Here is a 26,910-nt window from a genome sequence, read left to right as displayed (position 1 = left end):
CTCCGTGATGACCGTGAAGTCAAATGATGGCTGAGCACGTTCAAAACGCTGTCGATTAAATTATCATTTATGCAAAGGCCGCCTTATTAGTAAATATGTACATGAGAAAAAAATGCCCACCTAAGTGGATAATATTCTAAAAAAAGGTTTCTATGCTATCAAATAATAAATGTATTCCAGCAACCTTTTTCGCCTTGAAAAACTAAGTGCTGTGCTTGCAAGTATTTAAAACGAAAAGTTTTCTCCCGGAATAGGGAATATTCTAAAAAAAATTTCCTCTGAGATCCAAGTACATAAGGCAATTCCAATAATTTATCTGCATTGAAAATCAGAACCGGAGAAATCTTCAGCAAGCAAAACCTAAGGCCAAACCATTTCGAATACGTTTCAGTTTTCCTAATTCTTTGGCATACACGTATTAAATGACGTTTTTATACGAAATTTCTTTGAAGAGAGTCAAATTCTCAATGCTTGCAAAAGGATAATTATTTTCAGTGATATAAAAAGTTTTGATAGCATAGTTAAATGTAGGGTACATATTATATTAGTAGATTTTCTAATTGTGTACAAGTAATTCTTCAAAAGGAATCACCCCTATTACAAGGAAACGAGCCATTACAAAGCTAAACGTCATTTGTTCCACGATAACCTTTCAGACTACGAGTACCTCGCTGATCTTACAGTTTCCAGAGATACGTGTATTTTTGACATTCATTCTGCCAGTTCCGAGACCAAAAGGAAAAGATGGTAAAAGGGAATGGCTCCCAGGGGTAGGGTCATAAACAGTCGGTCAAAATGCATAAAAACGTCATCCGACACACACATCTTTAGGAGATCGTATTAAAGATGAAGTATTCAAACTACATGTGTACGAGACTATACTTGTACTAGGCTCGTACTATGACGCGCAAAGTAGTTATTTACGATTAGGAAATCAATGAAATGGGCTTCTTTTGTTGTTTCTGAATGATGTTAGCGAATGTTAAGAGTATTTTGTAATACTTGGCGCATTTTAATGGTGCCAGGATTAATTTTCAATATGGTGTCCATGGTAAAATTCTTGGAATAAGTAATTGAAATGGTTTCCGTTGTCTTCCTTAGTACTGTTGTTTAACGTAACACCATATTCAGCCCGAAGGTTGGTTTAGTAGGTGATGGTAGAAATCACCCAGTACTAAGCCCTATACGGCGTGTGAAAATTCACACATCAGGGTAGGGGGGCCAGTTCCTTTCCCTGTGCCGGTTATGGTTTCCCAGGAAGACCTGGTACCCAAAAAATCACTTTAGCTTATTTATATATACATATATATATATATATATATATATATATATATATATATGTATAACGATTGTACGGAAAAACTCACACGAGCGGCACAATAATGGGCTGACACAATATAACACAAATAGAAAAGAATAGACACATTTAAAAGAACACTCACACGGTAAATTGTTCGAGCTTTCGGCCCTCTCAGAGGCCTTCTTCAAGAGAGTCTCTCTTGAAGAAGGCCTCTGAGAGGGCCGAAAGCTCGAACAATTTACCGTGTGAGTGTTCTTTTAAATGTGTCTATTCTTTTCTATTTGTGTTATATTGTGTCAGCCCATTATATATATATATATATATATATATATATATATATATATATATATATACTATATATATATATATACATATATATATACACACACACATATATATAAACACTGATGTAGCTTTTTAAAACATAGAAACATAAGGAAAAACACTCACATATGTAGTTATGACGTTTCATCCGTCGTCACAGCCGTCATCATCAGAATAATTCTGAAGATGAAGGCCGTGCCGTCGAAACGTCAAAACTACATATGTGAGTGCCCTTTCTTTGCGTCTCTATGTTTTAAAAATCTCTATCAGTGTTATTATATATTTGTGCGTCACCGAAGAGCGTTCTATTTCGAAGATATATATGTATATATATATGTATATATAGTATATAAAGTCAGTGTTTATACGAGGGTCATCCGGAAAGTAGTACCCGTTCGTGAAATAAAGACACAAAAGTAAATATTAACAAACATAAAAAATTTTATTTGAAAGAGGATACTTTAAACTACTTCTCAACATAATCTCCAAGCAAATTAAGGCATTTGTCATAACGTGTGACAAGTTTCTGTATTCCTGCTGCATAGTCCTTCGCCGCCAGCTCATTGAGATACGCGAGGGACCCATCTTGCACAAATTTTTGCATAATGCAGATGGTGTTTAACAATTTCATGAACAATTGTTCGAGAAACATTGGGAAAATGCTCACAGATGTCATCAATTGTGACGCGCCGATCGTTCCTCACGAATTCGTCAACTGAGCTCACCAGTTGGTCTGTAATGACAGACGGTCTCTCCGAACGCTCATCGTCGTGTGTGTTCCCCCTCCCCATGTTGAAGTTGCGACACCACCGCCGAACAGACGACTCGTCCATTACATTGTCTCCATACACCTCCTTTAATTGGCGATGAATATCACATGGGCGAACGTTTCTTGCATTGAGGAATTTAATCACTGCCCTCACTTCACAACTGGCGGCGTTCTCAATTTTTTTAAACATTGTAAACAATCACAGAAACAACACAGGCAATGCTAGCGTCACGCAACTTGGCTCAGAGAAGGCAGACAAGCCACTGAAGCTATCTGACCTCGTCCAGCGGCTACTCGCGTCGTCAGCACTTCATGCGGCACGAACGGGTACTACTTTCCGGATGACCCTCGTATATGTGTATATATATATATATATATATATATATATATATATATATATATATATATATATATATATATATATATATATATATATATAAATATTTTGCTGCTGCTGTATTTTTAGATTTAAAGAAAGCTCTAGACAAGGTTTCTCTCGATAAATTGACACACTAACTAATCTTATCTTCTTATCTAACCGTAAACAATAAGTTGTCCTGGAATGGATGAGTTAATTAGTGGAGTACGTGACTTAAAGAGTGTCACAGGGAAGTGTTATACTCTCCCCTGCTCTTCCTGTCACGCATTAACGACCTATGCTGCAATCTTAGATTATTTGTAGACGACACAGTGGTTTACACATATACAAGGACACTGGCAGACAGCGTGCTACTCCATAACGATGTAGGCCAGGTATCGAAGTATAGTGTAATGAATGGGGCTTAGAATTAAAATTGGGAAAAATTAGAGCGCGGAAGTTTTAAAATAACAGAAAAGATAAACAAGACATACTATATAATACTTAAAAAATGGAATCGTGTCAAGAATTTCAAGGGAGTGTTATAACTTTTCGCCCTTATGACAGTATTAATTCTTTTCATTTTTGTCTCTCATAACATCCGTGCATCTGAAAGAGAACGGAAAGTAGTCCGAAACACATCGCGTTATCGGAAAAAGAATTGGATATCTCAATTGTTTTCCTATATCGATAGCGATGATAAGTGTTAATGTTTCGTACATCAATACATGGGCCAAACTCCGAGAAGAAATGGAAGAATATGAATCAATAATTATTGGTAAATGTGAATAAAGCAGTAATTGCGCGCTAAAATGGTTTATAATGGCAAACGTAATAGGATGAAAATGTAACTTGGACCATTACTCCTTGTTTTTTTACTAGATTTACATCCTTAAGACTACCCCAAATATCCATTGTATAAATGAAAAGATGCTTATGACTGTTGGGAACTCAAATATTCTTTATCCTGTATGGCCGCAGTGGGTTATAGTTAGTTAGTAGTCGCGTTTGACTGACCCGGACTGGATGTTGAATTTAATAGCAGTAATTGTCATCAATGCATTATGATACGGGACTAGGACATCTGCGGAATTATAAACTGCTGTGTGGTATAGGTTTGCACGAAAAATAATGACATTGAGCGAGTTTCCTTGATTGTGTGACTTGTATTTGAAACAAGAATATAAAACCGAATGGACCTCATTTGCCAAATAAAGCTTTTGAATTTTAAAAGCATGTGATCCCGAGAAGAATAGGCCTCATGGTATAATCGTGACATTCAGCGCGTGGGAGTGCAGCTATTCAAAGAACACTCAGGGTTATCAAATCTGAAACCAGTAGCAGTGATTGGCCAGGACGGCCACTAAGGAAGAATAATAAAGGCGGAACTCAAAATGTCGAATTCGTCTTAACGGGGAAGTAGGGTTGAATAATGCAAGCCGAGTGAATGATTAAGATTCGGTTTCCGTAAAGGAAGGGGTGGTTTCAGAGCCGCGCACGCCACGTGAATTTCAGTCCGCGGGGGTCGGCGCCGTCCCCTCTGAGAGCAAGTCCCCTCTTGGGACGACCCTCGGAGGGAGGGCCAAGGGGACAAGAGGGTGAGTGGGGACCAGGGGGGTTGGTACGGAGCCGGGGGCCACCAGTGCCACTCGCAAGGGAAACCTGACCTGCGAAAAATTACTCCCCATGCGAAAACGGAAAATAATTATTTTTTCCGAATCCGCGCGGCATTATCTTTGGCGTTTGGAGGAGAGAGGGTGTGGGGATGAAGGGATGAGGGGAGGGGGCGAGGGACTCAAACCGGTCGACATCAAACAAAAGACCGCCACGGAGAGCGCACGCACGGACAAAAGAAGACGCTCGCGCGAAATGGGTGGAAGGGTGGTGTTCGGGGGGGGGGGGGGGGGAAGGAGAGAAAAAACAAAGGCGAACGCGAATTGACCCCCCTCCCCCCTTCTCTTATCTCTCCCCCTCTCCCGACCATCGCCCTCCGCCCGTCGCCAGATCCCGAACGCGAAAAACTCGACCATTCGCCCCGCTTTGGTCTCCGCGCCAAGTATTTGGGATTCATCCGATAGAGAGTAGCTCTAAGAATTGGATCCATAAAAGATTCGATGGATTTGTAAAAATAGGGGATTCCAAAGAAGATATTAAGTGAGATTAAGGTAATATTCTGCCCACAGCATCGACATACATGGAAACAGCGCGGCGGATTGCAGGTTATTGTGTGGATATATGTGAATGCCCAATCCTCTGTCCTGACCTATCCGATGACCTCTTTTCCTCCCCCCACTATAAGAGACATCGAAACTCGGGTGTCAAACGAAAATAAAAATACGCTGTGTGGAACAGTTGCAGTGTATTTTACTCTTTTTTCCCCTTGAACGACATTCGATATTGACGGAAACCATTGTTGATCACACACAACGACTGCGGCGAAAAATCCAATCATTTACCATTCCTTCGACTAGCATATCAAATGTGCCCACAGTAATGCCCCGTGCCCAAACACCCTCTGCCACACGCCTCAGCGGCGTCTCGCAGGGTGTGACGTGGACGCAGACGAGGCGCTCACGGGGTTGGGGAGGGTCGCCGGCGTGTGTGCGCGGGGTTGGTAGCCCTGGCGGCCATTGATGAAACCCGCGGGGTTGCGGCCTGCGATGGGGGGAAGGGGGGATGGCGAGCGGACGGGGAAGAGAAGAGGGGGGCGGGATGGAGGAGAACCGGTCCCTGGGGGCGCCCGGGGGCAGAGGCGTCCCCCCCACCCCTTCGGAGCGAGAGGGTCAAGCAGGAAGACGAGTGGGAGAGGGCGGTGGACGAGGTGGGGTGGGGACGAAGGAGGAGGGTGATGGGCGTTTGGGGGTGTGCACCCAGGAGGGAGGGGGTGGCGGTGGGCAGGGGTTGAAACCGAGGGGGGACGAGTGGCCGGGAGGGAGGAGGGAATGTGGCAGGGTGGATGCGGGCGGAAGGTTGATTACCGCGCCGAAATACGTTCGGCATCTATTCCTGAAATACGGCGACGTAGGAGTGCGAAGGGAACGCAAAAACTTTTCTCGTGCTCTCGGATCGCACCGAAGGAACGCACTCGCTGATCGAGCATCGGGAAACGCAAACGCTCGGGGTAGAGGCCAAAATCCGCCAGAGGGAAATCGTGTCGCGACCAAAGTAATGCTTCGATTACAAATCACTACTAAATATTAACCTACCCTCGTGTCTGTTTTCGAAGGGTGTCGGTATTTTTCCTTTTATTTTTTACTTACGTAAATGACACTCCTTTTTCTCGATTGGCATATATGTGACGGTACGTAAAGAAAACTCCGCGGACTGAGAACGTCTGGAGTGGGTGCCCCCCCTGCCACACACCCTGAGGGCTGTCTTTCTGGGCATACTGTACGAGAGGAAAGTTTCTTAACGGGAGAGGATTTTTTTCCACAGTTTACCTCACAGAGAATATCGGTTTTTACCTTTCGCAGGTTCCGATGTTCATACTTGCAATCATTAACTTGGCTTCATTATGAAATAGTAAAGTAGAAAAAATGAAACCGGGCAAAATAATTATTCTCAAATTAAAAAAAAATATCCTTTCCATTATGAGTGAGTTCCAAAATATCATTCCTTCTTTCAGTTTCTTGCCCGCCGGACGTGCGTAATAAAGCATGCTTACCGCCTTAAAAAATGTACTAGAGCATCAGATTAAATTTTCTTATTCAGTTTTTCAAACCCTTGAAATGCTAATTGTGGTTCTTCATTTTTCTCCGTTACCTGCTAATTCAATGACATCCCTTATATATGTCGTAATACATCTTGAATATTGGTCCTTACAATTTATACATTTCGGGCCTTGATTTCCAAATTACTTATGCCAAGTCCAGAACCACTTCTCCAAGTCTGTGAAGGAACACACACGCGTAACCAGTTGTAGATGAAATGCACTCACGGGCATACATACAACTATCTGCTCTCTCTCTCTATAAATCGTGATTCTCGCGCACAATAGGTGACCACAGGCAAGGAGATGTTATTGACTAATAACTAATCCTGTGGATGGAATGAAAATTACAGTTCCGGAAAAAATAGAGATTCCAGAATTTGAAATGGAACTCGTTTTGGACTGGAAAAATATGGAAATGGGGCTCTCAGTTTGGATATTTTATAAAAGTCAAGGGAACTCCTTGTGAACGCTTTTTTCCTCGTATCAATTAAAACCACTGTGAAATATCACATCTAGGCATAACGTTACCCTCAGTTTCCGATAAAATATAGTTCTACGGCCATTAAATGTATTTGTAATACTTCGAAGCAAATGCCAGTAGTGTAACAGCAGTTACTCTAAAAGCGTAAATCTCAAGCATATATGTGGGCATATTATTCCAGGAAGACCCCGTTATTATCATCATCGGTGCTAGTATGTTAAGGATGCGTTTGTTACACTTAGTCCTTTCGGAAATTCTTGGATCATAAGACTTAAACAATCACATAACATTTCCACATAAATCTAATATCTATGTTCTGATTCAGCCCTGATGAGCCACAGACTATCGACCTTTGCTAGTTTAATTGCCTTTTAACGTGGGGTGGAGCTGGAAGCGTCCCAGTGGTCACTTGCGGAACAAATTCCCCAGCGGGCGAGGCATCCTTTAATGCTGCTCTTTCGATTTAGCAAAAAATACTTTAACCTCTTCCTCTTTTTAAACTGTTAACCATGGAAACTGTCAGCAGGATAATTTGACTTGGCAGCCCGCCTGGGCCCGAAGAGTATCAAAGTGGGCGGCAGTGCCGTGCCCTCCCTGCCCCCGGAGGGCAAGGCCCAGCCGCGCACGTTCGAAGCAAACCCATTAGGTGCTGTGTTTATAACATAACTGTAAGACCTCATTTCCTTTCCACTAATTATCCCTCTCGAGGCCATTTGAAAAAATCACGAAAATAATTTCAGTAAACACTTTTATTACCGGATGAAGTAGTCCTTTGGATTATGACTTATTTAGTTTTACATCGCGACATTAAGGGAAAAGATCTGGACAAGGAGTTTTAGTTCCTCGAACTTAGGAACATGTCTTGAAATGACCTTAATGCCTAACAAAAATAACTCCGGCTCCGAAACGGAATAAAACTTCTTTCCACTTCTCTTCCCCTGCCTTACAAAGAAAACTATCAAAGACGGTACGGAAATAGTAGCCTCCTACATTTCGAAACGGTATAATCGGAAGTGGCCGTTTTAAGGGCAAATCATTCTCCCCCCCCAACCTCAGATTTTTTTAAATTAAATAAAACAGAAGACTCGGGAACCATTTACCTGTTTCTGTCGGCAAGCAATAAAAACTCGGCTCTTAGTGAAATGTCTAATTGGAGAAATATTTAGGGAAAAAGAACACGATGTTAGCACCGGCACGCTCCTCGGCAATAATCAGAGTTATGATGATTCAGTCCGTTATATCAAAATGATGATAGAAAAATACGTCATAGCACGTTCTCTGATGTTGACGAATCTTTATTTCGTTTACAAATTTATCTTACTATATCACTGGATGAATGTTTTCCCTCAGAATCCAGGTCAAAAGCGATCAAAAGAAATAATAAATCTAGATACAGATAAGAAGAGAAGAACCCAGGTGAAGGAGGCATTTTGCCAGGAGAGAGTCTTTCCAACACTTAACAACACGAGCTTGGGTGTAAGGAAGCGCTTCATTAAAACATGTATCTGGAGCATTCTTTCTCTCGGATAGAAAATGAATAATAAGAAAAGATAAACGAGAATATTGAGAGCTGTGGAGTCGCAGTTAACATAAAAATTATTAGGGTAAAATGGGTTGACTGAATCACTAACGAAGCAGTCATACGAAGGATCATTGAATAAGTTTATATGGTAAAACACCGCGGATTTTGAGATGTACAGGCTATTGGGCAAAGAATCTCTATCGGTGTCAACTGGTGACAGTGATATTTATAAGAGTAGGTCGGAAATAACGCCGGAGAAAGGTCAAGAGAGAAATGTGTCACGGAGATAATGAGTTGTGTTACTCACTGAATTACGGTGAAGTGAATTTGCCACCATGAGGAGAGAAATTAGCTGCCATCAGTGGTAAACTGAACTTCAGATTGATAATAAACGATAGTATGTTTATTTCAACGCCAACAACTGCCCCGACTATACGGATCCCGGCATTTACGGACTGACGGCGGCATGTAAGAAATAATTCTTTCCAGTGCGACAGCTAATGTCACGGACGCTTGGAATGATCACTTCTATAGCCATTCGGTGCCGATGAAGCATCAGCTAATCATTCGCAGTATTCCTCGTGTTAATTATAATAATATAAAGGTCATCAAATCGCGAGACCCTCTCTTCCTAAGTAATCAATCGTGTCCAATTGAAGTTATTCATGCCCGAAGCGATACATGCTGTTCATTCAACCGTGCAAATTAGCATTTATTTATGTAGACACTATATGGAAGCGAAGACCGTTCGAAATAAATTTGAGAACATAACTAACACCTTAGAGAAAATATTATTGATATGGCCGTGCTCCAAGCAAGAATAGATATTGATTAAGGAATATTATGTCCTAAATCGCCAAATACATTAAAATATAACTCTATCATAACTGACATTTCATGCATAAACTAATTCTGTCGGATCTTCTGAAACCAATGTAATAAAATGCTGTAAATGTTGAATAATTAAGTTTTTTCTTGGATCCCATTCAACCTCTTACTTTATTTGGAGTGGGATGGCATTTTAAAGCATGGGTCCGCGCGCTGGAATGTGGTGAGCCTAGAAGAACACGGAGATGTATATAGGTCTAAAGATGGGAGAGGTTGGTGACCAATCCTCAATACGAATGGAAAAAATTCGATTAACACGTTTCCAAGTGAAGGAAGTTTTGGAGAAGTGGCTTGACAAAGCTGAGAATCATTTTTGATGGAAATAAAATGAAATAAGTTACCATCTAATAGTTGTTACTTCGACTGCAGCACTAAAGACTGGTTGTTTTACAGCAAGGTACGGATAGTTCAACTCCCACCTTCGTGAAGTTGAAGTTGTATGCGAAGGGTGAAAATGTCAGAGAATGAGTTGCTTCTGGCTTTTTATTATCATTCATATTGAGTTTATATTTTTATTGAAGCAATCATAGTTCTCAACTTATTATAAATATATGTACGATATATCAGATTATGCTGTTATTAGTTTTCAATTAAGCCGACTCTTGTAATCATCTACCAAACTCTTTTCCCCACTATCGCCAATAATTTTATAACTTTCATGCTATTCCACGGCAAAATTAATGTATTCGACTAATTCTTTTGTTTCTTTTTTTCCTCAGTCGCAAGAACTCCATTGTTCTCCGCACTCAACTTTCCGTCCGGGTCCATGCAGTTATCGGTGAGTATTGAAAACATCTGTCGCTTTCCTCTTCGCATATTTTTATCGCCGCAGCTCAACAAATACGTAAATCCAAAATATTCCATCCATATATTGTGTATAGCAAAACAGCTAACGGAGACTGGCTCATACATATGATGGGTAGTCCATGGGACATTTCGCATTCATAAGCTCCCTAATTTAAAAGGATTGAATCAGGAAGTATTTTTACATCTAAAATGATGTATTAAAAAGGAGTATCAGTAAAACAATGGAAGGTACAAATTCCAAGAAACTGCGAGAAATGAAGCGACAGTAACTTTTAACGGAGTCATCCTCTAAACAGGCGTTAAAATGAAACGTTTTAGTGTGTAAAAATCATTCGTCTTGATCGGGATTCGAACCCGGACCTCTCGATCCCCGGCCGAGTGCTTTAGACAGTTAAGCTAACTTTGAAATTTTTCCCACCACGGGGCAAAGCGGTAGCTCAACTTAGGGATTCGGGTTCGAATCCCGGTCGAGGCGAATGATTTTTACTCTCTGGAATTTCTGCATTTTAATGAACATTAGCGTATGACTCCGTTTAAAGTTATTCTCCTCTCCCGCAGTTCTTTAAATCTGTTACTCCATATTGCCAAGTAATCCCTAGTTACAGCATCGCCTTGTGTACGGAAAGGCACGGATTGACTGAAAACTATTGATTAGCTGTTCCTAAATCATTTATTGGTCGGGTCTTTCATTCGGTAAATATAAGATAAAATTTCTATTATTGATGTCTATTTGCTCAATCATGAATAGACGTTCCCGAGAAAACTCTTTTTAAATACCTTGTTTAAGCTCAAAATTTTCTCAGTTAATGACCGCTAAATGAAGAGTGGCATCGTTTACCTTTGACATTCCATTCTATTACTAAGTACTGTGCATATTGGACATTATCCTTCTCGTATGTTTTGTTGTCAAATGATTTTATTTCTTAGTCTGCATGCAAGTTATGCTCAGCTGTAATTTTGAATTCTTACATCGGCTAAATAAGACGCGCATAGGATAAGAATAAAGTTGTATTCATCATTCAGCTGGTATTCCCGCTCCTCCCCCTCCCAACGCTCTCGGAGTCACGTTTCCTGCCACACCTCCCGCGAAATTTTGAGACCAAAGAAAAGCAAATATGTGCGCATATTTGCGCAGTTCTATCTTTCCACTCTCATTTGTCCAGCGACGCCGGTTTCCTCCTTCGAATCCGAGGATGGCACGGGCGATGGGAAACAAGGAGAACAATGGCCATCGCAGCCCGCTTCTAGGCCCCGGGACACTTGGGTCAGGCACATGCGAGTAGATGACCTCTGCCGTGGCCCATCCCAAGTTTCGCTTTGTTGTTTTTTCGTAAGACCGCAGAATGCACATCGTCAAAGATGATAGTATTTACTGAGAATTACCATCACAGAGATTCATTGGCAATTTGTTGCTTCATTTCATTAAGTAAAGCCCTTTTAAAATGGCGATGAAAAGATAGGTTAAATTAATGGGAAAGTTAATGTGTTATCGTTAAAAGTTTCTGGTGAGGAAGACTTCAAGAGAGAGCTCAAAATTTCAAGTGTTAGAGTCCACAAAGAATTAAGTTCAACATTCATGAAATAAACATTATCTTAAAAACAAACTGATAATTCAGTTCCATTACCTCATACCATACCGGCAATCCTTTCTTTTCTTCTGCGCAAGGGATTGGAAAATTCCACATATTTATTAAGCGTTTCTATGAAGGTAGTTAGTAAGATGAGTGAGATCCCCTCTGACCTTCCACCGGGTTAGTCTCTCCATTGCTGCCGGCGTTTCTAAAACCAAATCAGTCATTGCCCTTGGGGCTTCTGAATGCCATTTCTTCAATTTTGTTACATGTTCGACCGGGGATCAGGTATCATCTGATTGGTCTGCAGACCATTTTTCGTCTTGGCGTCCTCTGATTGGCCTTGCGTTTTTTTTACTTTCTGATGAGCGTTTTAGAATAGGTCTCCAGGTGATACATAATTGAAAACCTGACTCCCTATTCAAATTATTCTTTTGGAAGAGGATCTCAATAGCTTCGCCAAAGCAGCATTCACAAGCCCGTAGGACGATGACCGATTCGATTTTCGTAACGCGTCGACAGCGATGGGGACACTATCCCGTTGTGGAAGAACCGAGAGCATTTCAGTCGACAGATACGCCGGAAGAGAACAAGATCTTTCATCAGTTCGTATGGCATCAAATTGCCATGTAGTTTCTTTTATAAAGAATTAAGACGATCAAGTTGCGGAACTCAGATGATCCTGCCCTACTGGATAGCATTCACTCCACTTCTGCTTGTCACGTGGACAACATAACGCGTCTGGTTATGGTGGAGATGTCTCCCGCTCATCTGTGATCTATGGTCTGAGGTAGCGGCCAATTAGCGGCGTCGAGGAACTAGGTTGCGGGCCGCCGGCCCCGGACGGAGAGCGGCGGCCGGCTGATGGCCGAGGGGGTTTCTCCCCTCACAGAGCGAGCGACCGTGGGAACCGAAATGATCCGGAGGAAAAGGAGACCCGAAGATTATTTTATTACCCACGCGACAAAGTGCACTTGCGCGAAGAGCTTCCGTTTCACGAGATGTACGAGACAGGACACTGCCGGTGCCCCTAGGAGATTTAGCGCAGCTGTCGCAGTGCATGAGGCCATGTAATTTACAGTACAAAAGCACAAATATTTACCATAAAGTGTTCCTTACCGTGAAAATGGCATAGCAACGATTCAGTTCCATCAATCCAATTGATTGCTAAATGATTCAGTCGAGGTAATTTGGGCCCTCTAAAGGTATTTTCCCCATAACTATAATAATCGGAATAAATTCCAATTTCATTTGTTAAAAGGTGCACATGAATAATTTTTTGTGCAATGGCCAATCGGAAAGCATATTGCTTAAAGGTTACCGGATGAAGATAAATCTAACTCCAGAAAATCTGCTGATATTCCTCCCAAGTAGTCGACGAAGGAGAGCGTCGTCTTTACTCACGCGATGGACACAAGTCATCATGTCAAATAAACTGCAAATACTCAATGGAACAGGTTATCTTGCGAAATAGCATTTCCCATTTCAATGTTTTATTTAAAATTAAAAAGAGAGCAAGCTGCGTTGGTTCATCAGACATTCCCTCCTGCAGTCGTGTTTTCTTCGCCGTTTGTTTTATAGCCACGTAAAATTGGATATGTTCCGTTTTGTTGAATTTACAGCTCATCTCTCTCTTTTGCATCTCACGCGCCTTCAGAGTGTACCGAATCCTAGGGAAAGGTCGTCATTGAAGGGCTTATAGGGCTCCATCTTACTTGAGCGAAGCAATTACGTCATCATAATAATCACTGACGGCACCGTTCGCGGTTAACAGACTAGAGGAGGAGACATCCGTCGGTGAAAACTATTTTGATAGAATTAGAAAATTCGGGCATTCCTGTCGGCCCTGCTCGTTCGATATCTGACATTACTGCCACATCCACCGCATTACTTAACCGAACGATAATGCTACACCTGATTTTTTTCCGTTAGCAATGATTTGGATGAGTTTCCTTGAAAATTACGTGTATTAACGAATTATTTGAAGAAGTTTTCAACTCAGCGGTGGCTGCATAAGAAGCTAGTATTAATAGACTAGCAAATAAATTTGAATAAAATCCTGCTAAAATCATATTTCAGAAGCATCTCTCATGTGTAGGATGTAGTCTCACAGCAAAAAATAAGAAACATTAAATTTGCATGTAAGTGGTTGACATTTTATGATGAAAACATTTTGCCGGAAAGATCCAAAATTATTGCATAATTCCAGGAGCACACGGGAAAATTTGCATAACTTTGGTGGAATCTGAAATATGACATCCGCCCTGAAGAGGATAAACGCGAACTTGCCAATTTTTCGTTTCGTCTCCAGTTCCCCCTATTCTATTGGGAACTTTCAAACCTGTCACGTAGAACGCAATAAAATTCGCGAATACCATGTTAATGTCAGGTTTTCATACTCTATAATAGCGTTTCTTGAAAGACGAGCCCTCTTTGTCCGAGAAACTGGGGAGGCTTTAAGCATTTCGTGTATGTGGTTTCCAAATGTTTCCGTATTTAACTCTCAAAATCCAATCAAACGGTTGACTTCCATTCAATATTAAATTGACAATAGCTAAAGAAGCGGCTTCCTCAGTTTCAATTTATAAGGATTTAAAATGTTCTTGGGAATTACCGCATAGCATTTCATTTTTGTGACTCAAATGAAGAGGCATGAAAAATGGTTTACGCCATCAACCGAAAATATTGAATGTGATACATCGGAAAACTTTAAATTTGATCCTCGCAGTCCGCCCTCCCCGGAACCAGACTTCCACTTGCCCAGTCCCGCACGAACAGACCAGTACGTTATTCTGCGCGGTTTCTCTAACAGAATGAATCCAAAAAACTGTGCGTATAATTGGGTAAACATCTTAAGTCTGGGACCCTTTAAGAAAAGGAGTCGCATACTGTCGCATTCCAATCCCCCATCACTATCAAATGTTTCCCTGCAGGAACACACGCGATTATGTCCTCTAACTGATCGTATATCCTATCGACCTCTTCTTCCTTATGGTTGCTCGGTGGCATGTATACCTGAATAATAACTATGTTCGTCGGTTCTGATTTTATCTCCACTAGTAGTATTCTATCCGTTACCTGCTCTATGTTGACTACGCTTCTTCCTACCTCTTCATTTAATACTATGGCAACCCCTCGTTGGCTCTCGTCCCCACCGCTGTATATTATTCTATACTTATCACTCCAGTAATCCCCGCTATCTTTCCATCTCACCTCGCATAGACCTAAAATATCTATATTTCCCCTTTCCATCTCTCGCTTAACATTCTCCAATTTCCCTGTCCTAATCATTGTCCTAACATTCCACGTTCCTACTCTAACTAATTTGGTCTTCTTCTCCTGCGTCTTCTGTCCTGCTGCTGCTGGTTTTCCCTTGCAAGGGTTTCGTGGGATGACGACCGCGGAAGCCTTGCCTCCCCCGCTGCCGGGCACGACACACGGCCGATTGGGCCGAGCCCCGTGGTTGCCAGGACTCAAAATATCTCTATCGTCCATCATATTTATCTTGGGAATGATAATTGAGGTGGTTTCCCGTTGCCTTCCTCAATAGTGTTTTTAACGTGACACCATCACTTACTGGCCGCCCCACTGGGATCAGACGCCATTGCAGCCGCCTCACTGAGGAACAGACTCTGCGTGGACTACCTTTCGTCTGGCTCCTAACCTTCGACATGGGTGACCCTACCAGGAGCAATTTTTATTACTCCCGCCAGCACAGCTCTAGGGGTCATCGGAACGCCCAAGCCCTTCCACCACGCCAAGGTTGTAGTCCGGGGAGGGATATATATATATATATATATATATATATATATATATATATATATATATATATATATATATATATATATATATATATATATATATATATATATATATATATTTATTTATTTATTTATTTATTTATAAATGGAGGAGCGATATAGCGTTAGCGAACAGAAACACAGAGAAAAACATACAAATGAAACCCTCACGTATTCCAAAGTTTCGCTGGCCAAAACACCTTCCTCTGGGGCAAGAAGTTCCAGTTCCTTATTTCCCCAGCGGAAGGTGGTTTGGCCACTGACAATTAAGAATACGCGTGAGTTTCATTTTTATGTGTTTCTCTATTGTTTCTGCGTAATTATATTCATATTTATTTATGGATTAAAAATACAAGAATATATTTGATTCCATTTCTTGACCTGAAAAACACTTAGCATGTGTTTTTGGAGTTACCGGTCACTCGTTTCCGAATAACTGTTTCAGCCATTCGCTAGACCCCAGGTCACACATCCAATATTCTCCAAGGAGTTTCCTCTGATGTGTAGGTGTACATTTTATCATGTGCTGGTGCAATCCCTCTCATGCCTTCACCTAATCCCACCTTTATTTCATGCCGGTCACTCATATTTTCTCTCTCTCTCTCTCTTCCTCGTCTCCAGAGAAGCTGCTCAACTCGGAGGGCCGCGAGCTGCGACGGGCGCTCTTCTCCCTCAAGCAGATCTTCCAGGTGAGTTGTGTCCACACCCAGCCGCCCTTCCGCGCATGCGCGCGCTCCACGCCGCCGATCCCGGCCCTCGTAAACCTCGTTCCTTCGGTCGAATGCCTCCTCAGATGGATCTTTTTGTTCGTAATGATTCTCAATCTGTGGATGCCCATGCACATGTATGGCGATTCGATCCCAGTTTAACGGTATACGCCAAGTGGTGACCGAGGGCAGTGGTTCGGCGGGAAGGAAATTAGCACAGGGGGAGGGTGGTTGATTCTTTCCTCAAATCTGGTGGGGGTGGAAACAATCATCCCTAGAGAAACGGGTATCACGGCGAGGGGAGAGGGGCGGATTCGCCGCTGCGGTGGGAAATGAGGGCATAGAAGACTGTGCCGAAACTGAGATGCGCTTCTCGTTCCGTCTTTCAGGGAATCTCAGGAGGGAGCATGGGAGTAATCGCTGAAATAGTTAAATAATACTACAAAGACGAACAGCTCGTCGAATGGGTAATGTTTGAGGATGGATATATTTACAATATCAAGGGTCAATTTACTTTAATAGTGGTTACTTGGGAATAAGTTGTGTTTTGCGATTTGCACAAATTTGCTAATAAAATTTAAAGAAAGGCCATGAGAACTAAAGTGCAATTGGTGTAATACAAAGGAAATTAAAAATTCTTAACTGAAATATTTGGAATAAGGTATGAAATGGAAGAGTAAAAATAGATCGTATGATGCGGACATAAATATTTATCAGTTAAATTTCATCGATTATTCAATTTTTTATCGAATTTGTTTATGGGTATGTAAACAGTAATTTTATTATCCGCTATTCACACCGATTTCCTCAGAATGTAGTATGACACTACTCTACTGTTTTAAGTGCAGTGGTGTCGTCAGATTCAATGGTAATTCGTAATAAACTTCAGGTGGAAAAATCTTCATGTTCTTATTTCATTTTCCAAACAAGAGTCAACCATTCATAATAAAATAATTGTTTCACATAATCCTGAGGTTCTTTACCTACGCGATACGACTCATTTTCGTAAATACTTTTAATTTGGACTCTTCGACATTCGTGAAGATGTGTTCTTCCCAAACACTTGTCTTCAAACGCTCTTCCGACACGCCATCATGCCCATTAATTCCAATTAAAAGATCGCACCAATGCCACGCAATCGAGCTTGCATAGCAAGTCGGAATTTTCACAGTTCTAAGGTGGCTTCGCCGAATGAATCGCCTTAAAAGTTGCCTTGATCTACTGGCAAATCATTGGAAACGTAGGTGGTGCATCAAACATTCCATTAGCATTTATAACTTCAATAAAAATTCATTATTTTAACTTTCCCTATCTTTTCGCTTAATCAACTTCTTCTCCTCTAACTTAACATTTCAATAACAAGTTAATTATTTGAATAATATTTACAAAGTCATAAAACCATAGCAATGAACCTCTTTCGGGGCACTAAATAGGAACAAATACTTCCATAAATACTACCGGGATGAGCCCAAGAGTTGGCGTTGGAGTTGGCGTGAAAAGAGAGTATGTGTGGGACAGTGAAACGTCGTCTAATTTCTTCCTACCACGGACGGTGGATCGTATCCAATAAAACTACTTGGTGTCGAGCCCCTGTTGGTGTCATTGAAAAGTGCGATGTCCACTTGGTCAATCAAAGTTGGAAAATTACGGTAGCGGCAGTCGTGCGCTCTGATAGCGAACTTGTTGTGACTGGAATCGACGCCCTTATCTGAAAACGCGATAATAATCCTCTTTAGAGGAAATCATGATAAAAAGTTATCTCATATCGTACCGGAAAGATAATTATTAACGATCACTCACTCAGCACCTTTTCCCCGCAAGTAGCGTTCGGTAATATTAACGCAACCGTTAACATCATTAGGCTAAGCAGAACCTACCTAATTTCTTCTTTAGCTTTCTCTCAAATTTTGCCAATGCTCCCCTCACCTAGTCTCTCTACCTGAAGCCAGTCTACCTGACAAGTATCTCGTCTTTCCACTCACCTTTTCAATTTCCCCTGTCACCGCCGCGGACCCAAAGTCCAAGGAAGGGGCAGGGAGCGATCGTCAATTGCCTCGTCAATTCGCGAGAGCAAGGGAAGCCCGAGGAGAGTGAATTCCTTGGGAAAGGAAAAAAAACGCGCTCTGTTTGTAATTCTCGCCCTCATATGAAGAGAAAATGTAAAGTCTGCAATCCAAGTCACGTGATTATTGGTCAGACGCATGAGTACGGAATAGCGTTTCTCAACTGATACGTAACATGCCGCAGGAAATCAAACAATTAGGGTTAAGTTTGATAACATATTCACAAAATGTTATATCCGAAGAAATTTCATCAAGATATAAAAATAAAAATTCTACACTATACTACAAAAATTGTTTTACCGTCATTAGGTGCAATTGATGAGAAGGGAAATTTTTATGAATCGATGGAACTGAAACATAAATAAATTTGAGAAACACGCCCGTAATTTTCGTAAGTAATTGTATTGGAATTAATTAGCAAATCTTAAGGTCAAGATTACGTTTCTGTGCAACATCTTCATGGTGTTCCATGTAAGATGCAAGAACTTTCGCCTCACATGGTACAGGTGAACTGACTTTTTATCATGATTTACTCTAAACAGTCTACGTTTCCTGGTACGTCTAACTGGGCCTACAAAAACTTCATCGACACCCGAAAATACCGTACAGCAACCAAACCTAGGCCGTGCAATTAAGTGGCATTACAAAATGTGCTGTGTTTTTTTCATAGCCATTTATTTGTGCTGAAACTAGGGCTTGAATCAGTACAAAACAATTTTTTTTTAACTTTTCAGCAAATCTTCTCGTGTTAGTGAAAGACACTAGTGAAGAGGGACCATCTAATATGAAATAGACCATATTGCGTTAACAGAGGGTTGAGGCACTCCAATGTCCGCCTTCATATAAAGCGAATATGATAGATATCGTATACATATCGAATTTAAAAATAAACCCCATGGTAATGTCTCGAAAACCATAGGTTGTATTTCATATAATTTCACACCCTACATACATTGATTACTGCAAATGGAGCGTGGCCACCGCGCAAAAACAGTAAATATTTTGTAGCTCTCTTGTTTTCCAACTGAAACTGCGAACACGCATATATGTGATGAGAATGTCCCAAGACTATTTTATCGATTAACCATCTAGCGAATGAATAAATTGTATGCCATTTGAAAATCTTGCCAAATGCCGTTAATTATTTATTATAACCGAATAGTTTTTTTCCATTTGGAGACCTCGAATATTTTGGATATCCCGCCGAGATACAGATCGAAAATTCAACGCAAGAAGTCGCGCAATATTTTTCCGACTGAAGAATCAAGTTTAAATTACCGTTTACATTTTATTCTGCGCCGTAAAATCAGTTTTTGTTCCAATGGCCACGTTATAGTGCTAAATGGTGCTTGCACGAGTATTCTAAAGCCAGTGCTGACGACACGAGTGCGCATGTTTGCGATGAAAGATGCTCGCAAGGAGCAGAATCCACGGCTGCTGCTCCAGCAGGCCTCCATCTCTCTCTCTTGGCGCTTCTCACATTGCGTCCGATAAATATTTTACTCGGGCGAGAGACTCTCGTGTTATGCCAAGGATCTCCGCAAAGGCCGATCGACCCTATCGGAATGCACCGAATACGTTAGCGGACGGGCCAATATGGTGCGACCACATTCGGCTTACACCATTCACACACATATTTCAGAAAAGATGAATATCAATATGCATTGGATCATTGACACTAGTCTCGTTCACTGGTGATGAAATCACGACTTTGCCATAATTTTTAATCATTATCACTTAACATTAGACACCTGTGAAATTCACTCTGCAATCTTGTATTATCCATTCGTTAAAAAAACTGCTCTTAAGTTACTATCGAAAACGAACGCTCTTCGGTGACGACATTAATGTATGAAAACTTCGGTTTAAACTATTATCTAAACATAGTGTAATTGGCACGCGTATGGCTCCTGTATAGGCTAATCTTTTATTGGCAAACTAGAGCTCATCTTTCTCCACCAACAAACCCTTAAACCACTTCTCTGAGCCCGCTGCATCAACGACATTTTCCGAATTTGGTCCCACGGACGGGAAACATAGTTTTCCCTCATTTCCTCTCTCAACTCCTCCTTCTCGATATCTTTCACTTCATATATTTCTGATTCAAATATAACTTTCCACGATATCGACATTCACCTCCAGGACAAGTTATTTAACGCCTCAGTCCACATTAAACGGATCAACATTCAACAATACTTTCACTTCAATAGCTGCCACTCATCACATACAAAGCGCTCCATCCCTTTTTCACTCTCAGTCCGTGGCCTCCGTCTCTGCAACAACACTCCCTCCCAAAAGAAATACATGACCAGCTACACAGCTCTTTTGGGAAACGTGAATACCCGGAAAAACTATCTAATAATAAAATCCTCAAACCTTCAACTCCATACATTCTTCTTCCCAAACCAAACCTCCCAAGATTCCCTAACCTAGTCACCACTTTCTTCCTCGGAACCCACAAAAGAAAACATATAATCCATGAAATATTTCCAATTATTTAAAGCAGTCAGTCTACATCACCTTTATTCCCACAGTGTCCCTCCGTCTTGTTCAAAACCCCATCGAATTTGGGAGACATCTTTTAGTCGGCAAGACCACCTGCTGGCAAGGCCCTGTCTCTTCTCCGCCTCTCTCCGCACCAAACAACCGCCCACGCTGCAATTGCTGCCATCTTCTTCGACCCGCCACCTCCCTTACTACCAAATTCCAACCCAAGATTTATTCCTTCGCCACCTGCACTTCAAAAATATTATATACTGCCTCCCCTGTAACTTCTACCCTGCCTTCTACCTGGGTGAATGCACCGCCACCAGTTCCCTCCGCATGAATAACCACCGCTACTCCACTTAATCTTCCATCTTCCTTAATCATCCCATCCCTACCCATACTGCTTCCCACGACCAATCTTTCGATGACTGCTTCTCTGTTTCGGTCAGCCCTCTGAAACCATCCAATAGCCGCCTACCCATACCTTCTCATTCCCTTGTCCATTTCTTATTCATCCCTTACTTCTTCTTTCTCCCCCCCCCGCTCACCCCTCCCCGCATATATCCTCTCTGCTCTTCCACCAAGAACGGGATTCTGATGATGACGGCCGTGCCGTCGAAACGTCAACTGGATATGTGGATGTCCTTTCGCTATGTTTCTGTGCTTAGATAAATGTCCAAAGGCGAGGTTAGAGTTCACCCAGACAGCGTTTGAAATTCACACATTAGCAGGGCAGGGGGGGCAGTTCCTTCCCCTTTGCTGGCTAAGGTTTCCCCGGAAGATCTAGTACCCGAAAAATCGCATCTCAGCTCGGGTTGAGCTGAGAGTGCCCAGAGTATTGCGTATATTGTAAAATATATTATTATTTTTGTGTCAGACGCATGCACCTTCAATTGATATTTCTTAAAGTTAATCTTATTTGAGTAAAAGCTTAAATGCCGGAAAATATTGGTGTTTTAAAATACAAGGTGGCTATACTCACCCTGCCACCCAGCTGGAATGATTGCTCCGTGACTGTTCCCTGAAAAGATTTTCTTTGGTTTCGTTACTCATAGATATATATCGTAAGTGGTATCGAAGGGAGCGTACACAAGAAAGTATTTAGATACTCGACTATAAGGGAAAGAACAACGAACGCGTCCAAAGTTACGAAAATAATTTTTTTGTAAAATCGGTTTGCAGTCGAAGTATATAGATTTGATTCCGCTCAGATTCGAAAATTTCATTAGATTAAAAATTCAAACCTTTCAATCGCAAAACCCTTACATACCACATTTTAGACCAAATATTTGGATGTTGCATTAAAAGCTAACCTTTCGTGTAGCACAAACATCAGAAGAATAATCTGCATTATCGGGTTTCACCGCGTCGTTGTTTGATTCTGACAACAGTTTCAACGAAGTTGCATTCGGCGTCTTCAGGTCGAAGAAACTGTTGTCTGAATCAAACAACGACGCGGTGAAACCCGACAATGCAGAATGCTTCAAACCACCGCCGCGAAAACCTACGCAGCCATCAGAAGAATAAACAGGTCAGCTTTAAAGGAACTTGGTTTTATCAGACAGGTTGTAAGAAAATGTAATAAAAAAGTATAAAAATGATGTGTTACTTCGTTTTAGCTCGGCAAAATCGGGAATACGCGGTTATCATTTGGTCTTCAATAAACGTAACGATGGAGAGATATAAGCATGAGAGCCTATAGGGTTGAAAATAAAAAGCAATACAAAGACGGAGAGGTACAGCATTTACTGGTGACATCGAGGGAATTTCTCATTTAATGGCCCCAGATGAAATTAGCAGATTTGGCCAAAAAAAGTATGGGAGAAGAAGGGAAATGAATCAACGGACAGATTCAGCTAAAAATTCTTCCCATGTATGATACGATGAAATCAGACGTGGCCACTCATTTCTAAATTAAAAAAGCGAAAACGCCATTATTTAACTATGTTAATAGGTAAATCGTTATGCATGTGTGTAAGTATACTTGTGTTATTGTATGTGCGAATATATATTTAGACTAATGTGTAAATGAATGAGTACATAAAAGGCTGGTGTCCTAACAGCCCTTGCAACTCGCCTTTACGACGACTTACGGGGTATTTTGTAGAGGTAGATTTAGATCTCTACCTTCCAGAATATGGTTCAAGTCCTTGATAACGCTAAACAGAGGCTCCAGTTCCTCCCCGGTTTCTTGAGTGATGAATCGTCTGGAAGAGGAAGATGAAGAGATGATGCCATGAGTGAACCTGTACTAATGCCTGCACTTCCACCGCCTTATCATTTCAGGAGGATAAGGACCTGGTGCACGAATTCGTGCAGAACGAGGGTTTGGCGTGCTTGATCAAGGTGGGATCCGAGGCTGACCAGAATTACCAGAACTACATCCTCCGAGGTACGATCCCCGCTCATTTTTTTTGCCATTACGAGAGTTGTAAAATGAATTAATTGCATCCATTGGTACTAGGAAACACGCGGAACAACACCCGTAGCTGATTGGCTGAAGTGCATATTCTGTTTGCTTACGCGATTCTTTTGATGACGCGGTCTTTTTTTACGTATTCCCTTCGTATGCTCTTCATCTTCAATAAAATTTTTTTATTATGTTCTGCATTGATTTGTTTAATACCTATTTTTATTCCTTACGGATTATCGCATGTTCATAATATGTCCTTCAGCTGTCGTACTTCACTTAAGCGTGAGTGCGAAGGCGCAGACTCGCTACGCGATGTCTACTCAGGTGGATATGGTCCCTCTGCACTGTGGCACGGAAAACCAGCTGCCGTGTTGCGGAGGATTCCGTGCCAGAAAGAGCTAATCCATTTTCGACGCCCAGATCAATTGACTAAAACCTCCTGATTTAAGACCAATGTGTGGTTTGGGTCATCACTTTATCGAAATGATTAACACTGAAATGAAATCAGGTCCAGATGATTAAGTTTTGCATCCAAACCTAAATCATTTAATGGTATTTTTCGTGGAAAAATACGGTGTTTGAATTTCATCACGACTGAGACTTCACATTCCACCGTGAATGAGAGCTTTGTCCTGTGAGCGGAGCGCGGAGATCGAAACACAATGTCGCCGTAGCCCACGGAGTCCCTTCAGGGCCCTTGGCACGCTCCACAGCCAATCGACCGAGGACTTCGGTACAACCCCTGCAGGCGGATGACTCTTTGATGAACAATTCATTCATTTTCTCGTGTCTAATTTTTTAATTCCGTCCCGTCTGTTTGTTTTCTTTGTGTTAATCAGCTTGTGTCTCAGCGTTTGTCTGTCTGCAAAATAAGAACTCTCCTTCTCTTCTCTTTGGCCGTGCGCCACTCCACTCCCCCGCCCGCGGATGACTCACTCGCCGCCGATGGACCGCAGCCCTGGGCCAGGTGATGCTCTACGTGGATGGCATGAACGGCGTGATGGCCCACAACCAGACAGTGCAGTGGCTCTATTCGCTCATCGCCAGCAAATTCCGACTCGTGGTCAAGACGGCACTCAAGCTGCTGCTCGTCTTCGCCGAGTACGTCGAGTCCAACTGCCTGCTCCTCATCCGGGCAGTGCACGCCGTCGACAGTTCGCAGGGTCAGTGAGCGGATCACGGGGGGAGGCGCGAGGCATCGCGCGGACACGCATTCACACGCACGCGCGCACACTCGGGAGTACTCTTTTCTTTTCAATGAATACCAGTAGTATGACGATTATATGTAGATTTTTCACGAGCCATGGAAATTATAAAACAGCGTTGCAGTCTCAGAGACCACCTCTTACCTTCCGCTATTTCTTATTTCATCCCCACATACTTCTCACCTCCCTTAAAACCGTCCGCATAAATGTTCCTTGACCAGGTGTGAATGACCCCTTAGGGATACTTAAGGTTTTGGCTGATTCCAAAATGAGATTTTTTCTGAAGGGAAATGTATAAATTTCCCAAAATCTTAGGACCAAATAGTATTCTTTGGCCAAAAAATAAATATTTGTAGCAGATTATTTTTTAATATACTGTATGCATCAATGAACTTGAGCAATGAGGAGGAATGGCAGTTAACAAGATATGGAAAGAGATCAGAAAGATCGAGGACAACTGGTCTAAAATCCCTACTCGGGGAAAATAATCATTTTCTAAGGAACATTAACACTTTATTGTTAAATCTTGATTATCTTTGAAATAATAACCGCTATAGAACCGCTAGCTGTAAACATTGCAGTCGTTTTTTCGAGCGGCGTGAATGACTTCATTTGCAAGAATAATGGAAATAACCGAAGCAATTATGTAGTTGTTTATTATAGGAATATCCAGTTGTGACTCACTACGAAACCTTATTTTAAATGTTTTAACTATCATCAAAAATCTTCGTAACTCAATGTTCTTACACATGTCGATCTGTTTAGTTCATACTAAAAACCTCTCGAAAATACTTCATCATAAGTTTCGTCTTAATTTGAATACGACCAATTGGCGCTGTGCTATTTTTTCATCGTATTGAGTGTTTTATCAAATCGATGAGAAATAATTCGCAGATATTTCTTTAAATACAATTTTTTATTTGTGGCTTCTAGTTTTTCCAAAATATGATGCAAGATATTATATGAGACACTCGATATAATGCTGTAGTTTACTGAAAAATATCTTCACCAGTGGGAACAGTTAAAGTTCATTGTTATCCTACGTTCATAAATAAACATGTTTCAAAGCAATAAATTAAGTGGATTTTTTGTTATTAAATCGAAAAATACCTAAAGAAATTTCGGTATTTTCAATTTTATATATCACACGTGAATACTAGGTGTCTTGTTAGACGAAGTGGAAAAAATTAGCAATGATGAGTCTATGTTCATTCAAAACCTTAAAACCAAAATCTTAAACGGAAGACAAAAAATAATAATCTAATAGAACTATAAACTGTTCAATATTGATATTTTTTCCAATGCTGACAGACCCAGTATAATGTCCTTTGCAAACACACGTCTTGTCATTAATGGATTGGAATGGAAATAGTTCATATATTTCAAGCTAATGATTCCCCAGACGCTAAGGCAATATTATTTCCACATTTATTCTCTTGAGATAATGCCAAGACTTTTGACTATAAAGCTATGGCGATTCAAAATAATGTCATGTAATGATAAACTCGGATGGAGAAAACCAAGGTCATTAGACGTTAATCCAGTTGTATACTCGTGAGCCATATTTAAAAAAAGGTTCATAGTTCAGTCTATTTATATGTTTCACAAAATGTACCGCAAAAAAACATATTTACCCTGCCGTGATCATTTTGAATTTTTAGTTTTTCCGCCAGTATAAATGGGACATTTGACCGAGACAAGTTCGTGGTGTAGATTTTCAACAAATGCGCAGACCAACTCTCACCTTTTATCTAAATTCTTGGGCTTATTATGTATGTTTTTCATTCAATCTTCATGAATCAATTGTGCAATATCATGGAAAATCATCAGAGTAAATTATTTGAACTAAAATTGACAGCTAAGGTAAAAAAAAAGAATTGACGCAAAATAATCTGGGGCCAATTAGGTTTCCAAGTTTCCATGAACGTGGATTTGTATTGGTGATCTCCGGCGTTTCAGGTTGCCGGGGTCAAAGTCCACCTTTCATTACTTGCAGGTTTAGCTCCCTGGTCCAACATAATGAGACTGCTGAAGGAGTATGATTCAGCCGACACCGAGTTGCTCATCTATGCCACGACGCTCATCAACCGGACTTTAAACGGCATTCCAGACCAAGACACTTACTACGACCAGGTGGACGCCTTGGAGGAACAGGGAATGGAGGCGGTTGTCCAGAGGTTAGTGCACGGCCCGAAAATGAGAAGCGTCCCCAATGAGTGCTAATGTTAAAACAGAACAATGGGGAAGAAAGTTATGCGGTGAAGAAAATATACCATGCGTCATCTGTCTCTGTGGCTTTCTTGCCATTAATTTTTTCACTTGATATGAGTTTGGTTGCTTTCCATTTGGACCTCACTCTTTACCCTAATTTCTTACATGCTGCCCAAGATTAATTATCGGGAAATCCGCATCGTCTCAGCTAAAAATCAATCAAGAAATGCGGCATTTCAATATACTTGTACGGTAGGTCTCTTTGAAAAGTATCTTTGACTTAAATGTACCT

At 41.2% G+C, this 26,910-nt stretch overlaps 1 protein-coding gene across 4 annotated transcripts in view; it reads left to right on the top strand.

The window, feature by feature from the left end:
* The window catches only part of Fhos (Formin homology 2 domain containing), a 323,913-nt gene that overhangs the window by 244,625 nt on the left and 52,378 nt on the right, over nucleotides 1–26,910 (top strand). For all 4 annotated transcript variants that reach the window (XR_011701761.1, XR_011701760.1, XM_071590659.1 and 1 more), the window contains exons 7-11: nucleotides 10,074–10,132; nucleotides 16,154–16,221; nucleotides 23,076–23,181; nucleotides 24,159–24,365; nucleotides 26,404–26,584. Coding sequence is in view for 2 of the 4 variants with exons in the window: in XM_071590659.1 (XP_071446760.1) it covers nucleotides 10,074–10,132; nucleotides 16,154–16,221; nucleotides 23,076–23,181; nucleotides 24,159–24,365; nucleotides 26,404–26,584 (621 nt within the window). In the remaining 2 variants the exon portion in view is untranslated. The remainder of the gene's footprint in view (nucleotides 1–10,073; nucleotides 10,133–16,153; nucleotides 16,222–23,075; nucleotides 23,182–24,158; nucleotides 24,366–26,403; nucleotides 26,585–26,910) is intronic.

This window comes from Hetaerina americana, unplaced genomic scaffold, assembly GCF_022747635.1.
Source record: "Hetaerina americana unplaced genomic scaffold, ioHetAmer1.1.p SCAF_4, whole genome shotgun sequence".
NCBI classification, from domain to species: domain Eukaryota; kingdom Metazoa; phylum Arthropoda; class Insecta; order Odonata; family Calopterygidae; genus Hetaerina; species Hetaerina americana.
The sequence above is the reverse complement of the archived record's forward strand: the minus strand, read 5'-3'. Positions and strand labels throughout refer to the sequence as shown.